At 41.4% G+C, this 13,436-nt stretch overlaps 1 protein-coding gene across 1 annotated transcript; it reads left to right on the top strand.

Moving 5' to 3' along the window:
- The first annotated feature begins 8,310 nt into the window (after positions 1 to 8,310).
- LOC130715539 (uncharacterized) lies at positions 8,311 to 9,012 on the top strand. Its single transcript, XM_057565657.1, has one exon. The coding sequence runs from the start codon at positions 8,311 to 8,313 to the stop codon at positions 9,010 to 9,012; it is 702 nt and encodes a 233-aa protein (XP_057421640.1).
- The last annotated feature ends 4,424 nt before the right edge of the window (positions 9,013 to 13,436 follow it).

Here is a 13,436-nt window from a genome sequence, read left to right as displayed (position 1 = left end):
TTTTTAATAGGGTTGTCCTGTCCATCACTCGATTATATTATAGTCGGATAGGATTCAGACTAAAATAATCAATTTTATTTTATTGGGTGAAAAATAAATATCACAACACTAACCCACTACTGATGATAAGTAACTATACTATAGATTGTTCAGTTTGGTTTACACTATTCAGAAGAATTGTAGTTCACATAAAATGCGATATTGAAATTAAAGCCCAAGGGGAGATAAAGGTGGAGCATTAAGCGGTTCTGGTGAGGGTGGTGTACTTGTATAGCAGAGAGCGGTTCATACTTGAAGAAACGAAACAACATGGGGTATGATGAGGTGGTTGGTAGTGGTGGCTACATGGTGAGAAGGTCAGGACCAGGTGAGCGGTCAAAGAACGACATTAACGACGGCGGTGGACGGGAAAGACAGCGGGGCGCCTCATGGTTTTTCGAGTTTCTCAACGGGATGAGGGTGGTTCACATTGGACGAGGATGAATAATATAGCATCCCAATCTGACGATTTTCCTCATGGTGACAATACAACCCTTTTCAGCACAACTTGTGCTCACTCACACGCTTTATGAGAAAAATTGTCAGACGTAACTCGTCTCATATTTCTCCAAGGAAAACACCACTAACCTTGGAGCTCATGAATTTGGCTTCTGAAAAAAAGATGCATTTTGTTGTTATGGGTAGTACTTATCAAATCTTATATGTCATCATCAACCATAAAGTCCCATACCTATACAATCTTGGAACACATCATGTACTAGTGCATGATCAGCTTAGTCACGTCACACGTGTTCCTTTGTCTAGAAGTCTTTCCAAGAATCGCTCCTTGTCAGTGTCTTCTCATTACATTGATGACCCCTTTCAGCCCTCAGCTGTAACGCCCCGATTTCTCGAGTGTTACTCAGTAACTAATTAACCCATTTTCGTAAAGAGTTTTCGTCGATTCACTTATTAATCTTCAATTAATGACAAACCTTTCATTTTACGAAAACTCTTGAAACATAACCTTTCCAAAAACACGCGGAAGTAACCAACATCGTAAAACTTTTTAAATAACCAACTGTAAAGAGTACGAATCAAAGGCCTGAATGAAAATAAGGATTACATCAAAACTTGTTCATTCGAATTTAAGCAATAAAATTGTTCGATACCAACACTTCGGAAACTCTCAACCCCAACAGAAAACAAAAGACTCTCAACCAAAACCCTATTCCTTAGCCTCTTCCTCTTCCTCTGAAGTGTAGTCGTCCTCCGGTATTGGCACGTCACGTAGCATCAACTCCCAAGAATGAGTCATCGCCATTATCTTCACGACCATCTACCCCCCCAAATAAACACATAGCAAACAAGCAGGGTCAGGTCCAACAAAAAGAATGATAATGACAAAATCAACAACAACATATATAATATAAGTACATTATATGTCTTTTATGGGAAAGAGTCAGTTACTAACGGAATCTCACTTCACACAACCACCTTTCACCTTGGATCCAACACCATTCGTCCAGCAGACGAACAACACCATGAGCAAAGCTCACAACATCATGGCGTTCCTTGGAACGACCACATCACACCATGGGTCAGACACCCACAAGTCATAACATCACGGTTCAAACCGCATTCACCCTCGCGTGCAAGTTATCCGTTTTGTCTCTAACGGAACCATTGTTCTCATGGTCCATAGTCCTAACCAGACCTATGTCCAAATTATTCACATTTACTTGCAAGCGAGTTATAAATTCATTCTCTTGGTGTTTAAGGCTCTAATGTCAATCCTAGAGTCTTATGAGTTAATATCGTATCAGATTACAACGTCAAGAAATAACAGTCACACTAGGAGGAATTACAGCTGGGTGAGCGACCTCCTAAACAAGTCACAACTAAACTTCATGCAAAGCATAGAAATAATCAGGGCCTCCCAAATTCACAAATTATTTACAAATTCCAGAGGCTCAGTTTACAGATATCATCATATAAAAATCTCACAAAGGTCCCTAATCACATGTTACTAACATTTCCAACAATTTCTCAAATTTAGTGTTTTTGGACAACAGGTGCAGCGTGTACTAAAACTGGTCTACAGACCGCAATACTTAGCCACAAAATTCACATGATACATGAATGGAAAGATAATTCGAAACTCTACACTTTTATAGTTTATCACTTTTCCATTTGAGATCCAGAATTAGGTGATATTAGGCCTTAAAGCTTGCTGTCCGGTACAGGAAGAACAGCAGGTGCAACAGTCACTAAGATCGACCTCCAGACCTCATTACTAGACCAAAAATTATGTTCTTTATATGCATAGAAAGCCAATTCGAAAATCTACAATTTTCCAGTTTATCCCTTTTTCATTTGAGTCCCCGAATTAGGTGTAATTAAGCTCCAAAACTCGCTGTCTAGTACAGGAAACTGGCAGAGATACTTTTGCCTTCAAATTAATTTTTCAACCATTCAAGTCCCAGAGTTTTAAACCATATTCCAGCAGCAAGAACCACATATCATATATCATATATCATGCTTAAATTTCCAGAACCAAGATAACCATCAATTCTAGCACAAAAGGCAGATCTAAGCATATAAATCTTCAATCATTTTAATCAAGCAAAGTCATAGAAGAAAACGGTAGTTGTAGTGATGAATAATGGAGAATCATGGCATCAACATTTCATCTCAAATCAGAAGCAAAACATCAAGATCTCAAGGCAGAAAAAAAACAGCAAGCATCATGAACACAAAACTCTTGCAAAAGCAATCATGTTCATGACTTTTCTCATAGTAAAACATGGCAAATACCCTAGGCAATCTACCCAATCCTAGGACCAGCCCTTACCTTGGGTTCTTGGTCTGAAAAGAAGAAGAGAATGAAGTTTGGAAGAACAATCTCTTGCTGTCCAAGTCTCCTTCACCTTCCTTCTCCTTCGCGAAACCCTCTCTATTCGCGCTCTCTCCCTTGCTCGCGCGCGTGACCGGCGACAATGGTGGTGGCTTGGGCGGCGGCTCCCTTCTCTTCTCTCACACGTTCTCTCTTTGTTTTTCACGTGAAGGTGCTGTAGTGTATCTCTGTTTTCTGATTGTGGAAGAATAGGGTTTCCCCCCTTGGCTAAAATCCCATGCAACCCACAAGTGGGCTAGGGTTTTGTTTTCCACAAGCCCGACCCAAGTCCAACCTTAACCCACCAGTCTAATTACCTAATCAGACCTGAAACTTACTAAAACCTAAGCCCTCAAAGGTAAATTCATAATTAAATTCGGACTTAGAAGAAAAACAATGTAATAATCCCGCTGGCACTGTACAGCCGGAACTACGTTCACTAAAACGGGGATATCTGGAGCTACAGATATCGGATCGACACGAAACCACTTGGAGAATTTTCTAGACTTGAAGGGCTAACACTCTCATGAAGGAAGTTTTCCCAAATGAAGTCGTTAAGACCCTCTAAAAATTCACACAAGTTGACAGTTCTAATCTGCCAGTTATCAAACATAGCCAAAAACTTCAATTTTATTCAAACTTCCATAAAATTGTTCCAAATTGAACTTAGGGCCTTACAATACCACCCCCCTTAAAAATAGTTTCGCCCTCGAAACTTAAGGGTCTACAAACAACTCGGGATGTGATTTCCGCATTTTATCCTCTAATTCCCAAGTCGCATCGCCCGTAGCTTGATTCCATACAACCTTCACTAAGGATACTTCCTTGTTCCTCAAGCGTTTGGTGCTTTTGTCGACGATCTTGATGGGCGGCATTTCCATCGTTAGATCATACTTCAGCTGAATATCATCAGGTTCAATCACATGAGAATTATCAGCCATATACCTCCGAAGTTGCGACACATGCAGCACATCATGTATGTTGGATAGGAACGGCGGTAAGGCAATCCTATACGCCACGGGTCCAACACGCTCCGTAATCTGGTACGGTCCGATAAACTTTGGAGTAAGCTTCTTTGACTTGATCGCCCTTCCGACACCTGTCATCGGGGTAACCCGCAAGAAGACATGATGTAAGACCCAAGTTTTTAAGCTTAGAATAAGTGGAAGAGATTTCCATTTACGATTAGGCTTGATGTATCGCGAAGGAAAGACTTGAACAAGAGTTTATCGGATGAAATAAATTTACGAAGGAGAAAGTTCAGGAAAAGTCAAAGGATTGTATCGAAGTCGATTTAAGTTATAGCACGACTATTATCCGTTTTAAAACCTAGGACAAGAACCTTAGGAAATCAAACTATGTTCCACCCTTGGAACACTATAGGAATAAAATTTCCAAAAAGTTCCACCCTTGGAACACTATGGGAAAAGTTCCAAAAAAATTTCAGAGAAATGTTAGAACCTCTCTTTTTCCAAATATCACAATCGTTTCGAGGCGAAACTCTAGGATCTACGAACGTCCGATTCCAATCATCGGAAGTTTGCCGAAACCGAAACCCTGGTATTTCAAAACCCTAGAATCAACCGACGATGAAGACTTTTTCTATTCAGAGCTTCAAATGAAGATTCCACACGCGTACGCCCACTCTAATCGACGTTCCAAATCTTTCTTCAGAAGGAAGTTTCTGCATCCGAGGTCAAAATCATAAAGTGCATAAAGTGCATTTTAAGCCGGTAAACATTAAAAACAAGCCTCGAAAACCAAAAATCATACTGATATTTCTTCGAAGAATTAGAAGATTCAGCGGGAAGAATATCGTGTCTAAAATACGTTGGAATTAGTAGGAAAAATCGGAATCGCGAAATAATCATTTTCTCGCGTTTTCAATTTCCTATATATAGGACTTCAGAAACTGAGAAAAATCACACCTTCATTTTCTTTCTTCTTCTTCTGCAGACCACGTTCTCTGGTCTTTCTTTTCTTTTTCTTTTCATTTTCTTTGTTGGTTGTGGGTGAGTTTGAGGGAGAAAGGAGGAAGAGTTTTTTTCCGGTTCTTGCCTGATCGTTGCTCTGTTCGTTGCTACGCGTAGGCCTCGAGGTACTGATGTTATTTCTTTCTTCTGATCTTTAAATTCCATCGCTTTTTGTTATGTCTTTTTGTGCTCAAGTTTTGAGCTTTTTGTAAAACTGTCCAAATAGGTTGATTTTAGTGTCTAAATATATTCTCTTCGTACCCAAGAGTACTTCTAGCGGATTACATTTTGCCGAATGTCGCCGAAATGCTGCCGAAATTCATTTCTGTAGAAAATACCCATTTATGACAAAGGTTCCGCTTTTTGAATCAAAAACCCTCGACTGAGCTTAGCGTTAGTAAGATTAGTCGTCATAATCGCCGTTGGTATCGACCCCATCTAATTTGTTTTTCGAAATTCTGATTTTGAGTTTCCGAGCTAAAAATATTGACCAAAATACCCCTGCGACAGTTTTCGACCCGATAATTTTTCTGAGAGTTTCCCTGGCCTAGATATCGCCTAAGAATACCTAGGAATTGATTTAGATCGAAGAAAAAGTTCGGAAACCCTATTTTACATAGTGGCCGAAACATATTGCTTAGGGTACCGTGTCCAAAAATAATTTTTGATTCTCTATGACCTGAGCCATTGCGTAGCTCTTTCGATTGTCAAAATTTTGGCGCTGGTTTCGTGTCATTCCGAGTTCTGTAGCTCGAGTTATGCTCGTTTTAGCGAACGAAGTTCCGTTGTCAATTCGTGCCCAAATGTGAACTCTGAAGCTTTAAAAGCTTTCTTTCCGGTTTCGATTAGCGTTATTAGATAGTGTTACTTCTAGTAGGGCTTGTGTTGATGATTGTGTTTCCTTGTTCTAGGTTCACAACTTCCATGCCCAACTTCTACTCACGAAGGTAAGGGTAACTCAGTTTTAGAGCGTCATTTGAGTCTTGCATGCTTTTATCGCACTGTATGCGTTTGAGATGAAGTTGTTTAAACTTGATTGACAATTGATTGAAATATTGGTATGCTTTCAATGTTGTATGCTTGCTTATGTTAATTGTTTATGAGGCTTATGCCAAATGTTTTCTGAAGGCTTCGGCCGAGTAAATTTATTGAGACGTGTGTCTCCGTTTTCTGAGAGGCTTCGGTCGTTTACTGGTTTCTGTCATTGAACTGAGTTGGTATGCAATTGAATTGAGTTATGTTCGTTGATAATAGGAATAACATGTGGTTACTCCGAATTAATCATTGGTTTGGGGATTGTTGTTGACTGACTTGGCATATAGGCTTTGGTTCTTAAGTGGCGATGAGGTGGGTGTGGTCCCACGTGATTGTCCCGTCTTTCGGGGCGTTATAAAGTGGCAATGAGGTGGGTGTGGTCCCGCGGGATTGTCCCATCTTTCGAGATGTTCTAAAGTGGCGATGAGGTGGTTGTGTCCACCCGATTGTCCCGCCTTGTGTGGCGCAATAAGTGACTGTCAGGTGATTGTGTTCGCCTGGTTGTCCCGTCTTGTGTGACGTATAAGTGGCTGTCAGGTGATTGTGTTCACCTGGTTGTTCCGCCTTGTGTGGCGATAAGCGGCAATGAGGTGGTTGTGTCCACCCGATTGTCCCGCCTTGTGTGGCACAATAAGTAGCTGTCAGGTGATTGTGTTCGCCTGGTTGTCCCGTCTTGTGTGACGTATAAGTGGCTGTCAGGTGATTGTGTTCGCCTGGTTGTCCCGTCTTGTGTGACGAATAAGTGGCGGTCAGGTGATTGTGTTCGCCTAGTTGTCCCGTCTTGCGAGACGTTATGGTTTGATTGATATTGTTGATATCTGATTTTGATGTTGTATTGTTGAGGTTGTCGATATCTGAATTGATAATATATTGTTGAGGTTGTTGATATCTGAATTGATGTTATATTGTTGAGGTTTTTGATATCTGATTTGAGGTCATATGTTAAGTTGTTGATATACGAGTTTAGTTATGTTGCTAGTTTGTTTACCATGATAGGTAATTAAATTTGAATGACATGATTTTCTCTTTCATACATGGTAATTGCATGGAGTTAACCCTTTCTATTTGCTATTTGTTGTTTGGGCGCTTAACGCTATTAGGCGATGGATAGCCTTCCGCTGAAGCTTAGCTGTTCGAGTTGGAGACCGTGATCGTGGGCGGTCGAGTAGAGGTGGATGAAGCAGTTGCTTCTCCCTTTTGGTGGTCTTTGTCTGAGTTTCTTTTTCCTTCTGAAAACTCTGTTGTTTAAACCTTATATTCGCCACTTGTCTAAGTGAGCGTACTTATTTTGGAAACATGTTCATGATGATGTAAGACACTATTATTATTATGTCGGGAACGGGTTGTTGAATAAAGTCTATGTTATGTATTCAATTATGTTCAGCTGTTTCGAAAAGGAAAAAAAAATATATTGTGTTTTCTTAGGATTACGAAATAGTCCTTAGATTTTGTTAGGTAACTAATGTGACTCCTCAGTTGAGAAATTGGAGCGTTACAATTGTGGTATCAGAGCTTTGGTCTAGAAAACCAGAGTTTTTGGGTAGAGTGTCTGCTTAAGATGTTTGAACTCTGAGACCGATTGATGGGGTGTCAATCGGAGGAAGAGTGTGCTTGATTACTGCTTATGTAGATTATTTTTGAAGGTTGTTCGTAGGTGAATAACCTTATGCTAATTATCGTTAATTATACATTTGATATAAGTATATACATAGTTAGTCATTATAGAGCCTCGTGTTGTTCTGGCCTGAGTATCTGTTGTGGTCTTTGACTGTTCATGAAAACAGGAACAGGAGGTTTCCACAACTGGACGAGACTCAAGGTTCAGACAACATGAATCCGATGGAGCAAGCTATTGCTAATCTGACTGCCCTTATGGCACAACAAGTTACTAACACTGCGGCACGGGAGGAAGCTGAAGCTCAACGTGCTGCTACTGCGGTTTTGGTGGCTGCCCAAAACCAAGCTGAAGAGAATGCTCGCCGTGTTCAGCGTGAGGAGCGTGAACAAGCTGCTGCTCAGACCAGGGGTCTGAACGATTTCAAGCGTCAGGATCCACCGAAGTTCTCTGGAGGTTTCGATCCGGAGGAAGCTGACTTATGGCTCCAGGAGTTGGAGAAGATCTTCACCTTTATGCATACCACTGCAGAGATGAAAGTGGATTATGCGACCTACCTGCTGACTGGTGAAGCTGAGTATTGGTGGCGCGGGGCTAGAGCTATGATGGAAGCTGACCATCAAGCTATCACTTGGGAGTGCTTCCGGGGAGCTTTCCTGGACAAGTACTTTCCTGCTAGTGCTAGAGCCGCTAAGGAAGCACAATTTCTGAGACTCCGTCAAGGAGACATGACCGTTGCTGAGTATGCTGCAAAGTTGGAGTCGTTGGCTAAACACTTCCGCTACTTTAGAGGACATATAGATGAAGGCTATATGTGTGAGCGCTTCATTGATGGGCTGAGCTATGAGCTGCAGAGGGCGGTGCAACCGCTAGGGCTTAACCGCTACCAAGTGCTGGTGGAGAAGACCAAGGGAATCGAGGCCATTGATAACGCAAGGGGAAAGTACCAAGGTCTGAGCAAGTCTAACCAAGGAAGTGGAGGTCCGACAAGGACTAACCAAGGAAGAAATGACAAGGGCAAGCACTATCAGAAGAAGCTATACCTCCGTTCCCAGGGTGAGGGAGCAGCTTCTGGGACTTTTTATCCCTCGGGCGGGGATGGGACTGGACCGAGACATCTTTCGCTGAGCCGAGAGGATGTGACTTGCTTTAGGTGCAACAAAAAGGGGCATTTTGCTAATCGATGTACTGAAGGTCCTCTGTTGTGCTGGAACAGCAACAAGCCAGGTCACACTGCTGTAGAGTGTAGGGTTCCTAAAGTTGAGGTTGCCGCAAATGTTGCTGGGGCAAGGAGGCCTACTGCTGGTGGAAGAGTCTACTCGATTACTGGAACTGTAGCTGATGAAGACGATGGTTTGATCCGCGGTAACCGCGAGATCCCGGGTAATTCCCTTATCGTACTATTTGATTATGGTGCTACACATTCTGTTATAGACTTAGCTTGTGTGACGTGGTTAAAGCTAGATGTGACAGAATTACTGTTCGACCTGATAGTATCTATCCTTGTTTCATAAGGATATAACAGTAGAAGGAATAGAAGTTAAGAGACGGATTCTGATGAGAGGTCGTATGAGTTCCAGGAGTAGGATAGTATCTTTTGCAAGGAGGAGTGTGAGAGAGCGAAGGGATAATAGAGGTCCAAACTTATTAAAGATGTAGTAGACTTTAAGTCTGAGAATTCTTGTCCTAAGTGGATAAAACCTGGAGACTGTCAAACTTTGGATAGTAAACTAAGGATTTGATTGACATGGGAGTGACAAGGTTAAGGACGGAAAGTTCTAGCATTGAATTGCAGACTGGAGGTTATTATTTGTGAGAGTCACCAAGAACCTAAGGGCAAACGAGACCTTGAGGATAGCTTAGAAAATGTTGTGTGAGGGAATGACACTCCCGAGTTCCTCTGACACCAAGTTTCGAGGACGAAACTTTCTTTTTGGGGGGTAGTATTGTAAGACCCAAGTTTTTAAGCTTAGAATAAGTGGAAGAGATTTCCATTTACGATTAGGCTTGATGTATCGCGAAGGAAAGACTTGAATAAGAGTTTATCGGATGAAATAAATTTACGAAGGAGAAAGTTCAGGAAAAGTCAAAGGATTGTATCGAAGTCGATTTAAGTTATAGCACGACTATTATCCGTTTTAAAACCTAGGACAAGAACCTTAGGAAATCAAACTATGTTCCACCCTTGGAACACTATAGGAATAAAATTTCCAAAAAGTTCCACCCTTGGAACACTATGGGAAAAGTTCCAAAAAAATTTCAGAGAAATGTTAGAACGTCTCTTTTTCCATATATCACAATCGTTTCGAGGCGAAACTCTAGGATCTACGAACGTCCGATTCCAATCATCGGAAGTTTGCCGAAACCGAAACCCTGGTATTTCAAAACCCTAGAATCAACCGACGATGAAGACTTTTTCTATTCAGAGCTTCAAATGAAGATTCCACACGCGTACGCCCACTCTAATCGACGTTCCAAATCTTTCTTCAGAAGGAAGTTTCTGCATCCGAGGTCAAAATCATAAAGTGCATAAAGTGCATTTTAAGCCGGTAAACATTAAAAACAAGCCTCGAAAACCAGAAATCATACTGATATTTCTTCGAAGAATTAGAAGATTCAGCGGGAAGAATATCGTGTCTAAAATACGTTGGAATTAGTAGGAAAAATCGGAATCGCGAAATAATCATTTTCTCGCGTTTTCAATTTCCTATATATAGGACTTCAGAAACTGAGAAAAATCACACCTTCATTTTCTTTCTTCTTCTTCTGCAGACCACGTTCTCTGGTCTTTTCTTTTTCTTTTCATTTTCTTTGTTGGTTGTGGGTGAGTTTGAGGGAGAAAGGAGGAAGAGTTTTTTTCCGGTTCTTGCCTGATCGTTGCTCTGTTCGTTGCTACGCGTAGGCCTCGAGGTACTGATGTTATTTCTTTCTTCTGATCTTTAAATTCCATCGCTTTTTGTTTTGTCTTTTTGTGCTCAAGTTTTGAGCTTTTTGTAAAACTGTCCAAATAGGTTGATTTTAGTGTCTAAATATATTCTCTTCGTACCCAAGAGTACTTCTAGCGGATTACATTTTGCCGAATGTCGCCGAAATGCTGCCGAAATTCATTTCTGTAGAAAATACCCATTTATGACAAAGGTTCCGCTTTTTGAATCAAAAACCCTCGACTGAGCTTAGCGTTAGTAAGATTAGTCGTCATAATCGCCGTTGGTATCGACCCCATCTAATTTGTTTTTCGAAATTCTGATTTTGAGTTTCCGAGCTAAAAATATTGACCAAAATACCCCTGCGACAGTTTTCGACCCGATAATTTTTCTGAGAGTTTCCCTGGCCTAGATATCGCCTAAGAATACCTAGGAATTGATTTAGATCGAAGAAAAAGTTCGGAAACCCTATTTTACATAGTGGCCGAAACATATTGCTTAGGGTACCGTGTCCAAAAATAATTTTTGATTCTCTATGACCTGAGCCATTGCGTAGCTCTTTCGATTGTCAAAATTTTGGCGCTGGTTTCGTGTCATTCCGAGTTCTGTAGCTCGAGTTATGCTCGTTTTAGCGAACGAAGTTCCGTTGTCAATTCGTGCCCAAATGTGAACTCTGAAGCTTTAAAAGCTTTCTTTCCGGTTTCGATTAGCGTTATTAGATAGTGTTACTTCTAGTAGGGCTTGTGTTGATGATTGTGTTTCCTTGTTCTAGGTTCACAACTTCCATGCCCAACTTCTACTCACGAAGGTAAGGGTAACTCAGTTTTAGAGCGTCATTTGAGTCTTGCATGCTTTTATCGCACTGTATGCGTTTGAGATGAAGTTGTTTAAACTTGATTGACAATTGATTGAAATATTGGTATGCTTTCAATGTTGTATGCTTGCTTATGTTAATTGTTTATGAGGCTTATGCCAAATGTTTTCTGAAGGCTTCGGCCGAGTAAATTTATTGAGACGTGTGTCTCCGTTTTCTGAGAGGCTTCGGTCGTTTACTGGTTTCTGTCATTGAACTGAGTTGGTATGCAATTGAATTGAGTTATGTTCGTTGATAATAGGAATAACATGTGGTTACTCCGAATTAATCATTGGTTTGGGGATTGTTGTTGACTGACTTGGCATATAGGCTTTGGTTCTTAAGTGGCGATGAGGTGGGTGTGGTCCCACGTGATTGTCCCGTCTTTCGGGGCGTTATAAAGTGGCAATGAGGTGGGTGTGGTCCCGCGGGATTGTCCCATCTTTCGAGATGTTCTAAAGTGGCGATGAGGTGGTTGTGTCCACCCGATTGTCCCGCCTTGTGTGGCGCAATAAGTGACTGTCAGGTGATTGTGTTCGCCTGGTTGTCCCGTCTTGTGTGACGTATAAGTGGCTGTCAGGTGATTGTGTTCACCTGGTTGTTCCGCCTTGTGTGGCGATAAGCGGCAATGAGGTGGTTGTGTCCACCCGATTGTCCCGCCTTGTGTGGCACAATAAGTAGCTGTCAGGTGATTGTGTTCGCCTGGTTGTCCCGTCTTGTGTGACGTATAAGTGGCTGTCAGGTGATTGTGTTCGCCTGGTTGTCCCGTCTTGTGTGACGAATAAGTGGCGGTCAGGTGATTGTGTTCGCCTAGTTGTCCCGTCTTGCGAGACGTTATGGTTTGATTGATATTGTTGATATCTGATTTTGATGTTGTATTGTTGAGGTTGTCGATATCTGAATTGATAATATATTGTTGAGGTTGTTGATATCTGAATTGATGTTATATTGTTGAGGTTTTTGATATCTGATTTGAGGTCATATGTTAAGTTGTTGATATACGAGTTTAGTTATGTTGCTAGTTTGTTTACCATGATAGGTAATTAAATTTGAATGACATGATTTTCTCTTTCATACATGGTAATTGCATGGAGTTAACCCTTTCTATTTGCTATTTGTTGTTTGGGCGCTTAACGCTATTAGGCGATGGATAGCCTTCCGCTGAAGCTTAGCTGTTCGAGTTGGAGACCGTGATCGTGGGCGGTCGAGTAGAGGTGGATGAAGCAGTTGCTTCTCCCTTTTGGTGGTCTTTGTCTGAGTTTCTTTTTCCTTCTGAAAACTCTGTTGTTTAAACCTTATATTCGCCACTTGTCTAAGTGAGCGTACTTATTTTGGAAACATGTTCATGATGATGTAAGACACTATTATTATTATGTCGGGAACGGGTTGTTGAATAAAGTCTATGTTATGTATTCAATTATGTTCAGCTGTTTCGAAAAGGAAAAAAAAAATATTGTGTTTTCTTAGGATTACGAAATAGTCCTTAGATTTTGTTAGGTAACTAATGTGACTCCTCAGTTGAGAAATTGGAGCGTTACAATTGTGGTATCAGAGCTTTGGTCTAGAAAACCAGAGTTTTTGGGTAGAGTGTCTGCTTAAGATGTTTGAACTCTGAGACCGATTGATGGGGTGTCAATCGGAGGAAGAGTGTGCTTGATTACTGCTTATGTAGATTATTTTTGAAGGTTGTTCGTAGGTGAATAACCTTATGCTAATTATCGTTAATTATACATTTGATATAAGTATATACATAGTTAGTCATTATAGAGCCTCGTGTTGTTCTGGCCTGAGTATCTGTTGTGGTCTTTGACTGTTCATGAAAACAGGAACAGGAGGTTTCCACAACTGGACGAGACTCAAGGTTCAGACAACATGAATCCGATGGAGCAAGCTATTGCTAATCTGACTGCCCTTATGGCACAACAAGTTACTAACACTGCGGCACGGGAGGAAGCTGAAGCTCAACGTGCTGCTACTGCGGTTTTGGTGGCTGCCCAAAACCAAGCTGAAGAGAATGCTCGCCGTGTTCAGCGTGAGGAGCGTGAACAAGCTGCTGCTCAGACCAGGGGTCTGAACGATTTCAAGCGTCAGGATCCACCGAAGTTCTCTGGAGGTTTCGATCCGGAGGAAGCTGACTTATGGCTCCAGGAGTTGGAGAAGA

Source organism: Lotus japonicus, chromosome 1, assembly GCF_012489685.1.
Source record: "Lotus japonicus ecotype B-129 chromosome 1, LjGifu_v1.2".
Classification (NCBI taxonomy): domain Eukaryota; kingdom Viridiplantae; phylum Streptophyta; class Magnoliopsida; order Fabales; family Fabaceae; genus Lotus; species Lotus japonicus.
The sequence above is the reverse complement of the archived record's forward strand: the minus strand, read 5'-3'. Positions and strand labels throughout refer to the sequence as shown.

Bases quoted from the DNA above. Each gene is read 5' to 3' on its own strand.
- LOC130715539 (XM_057565657.1), top strand. From the start codon at position 8,311: ATGTGTGAGCGCTTCATTGATGGGCTGAGCTATGAGCTGCAGAGGGCG.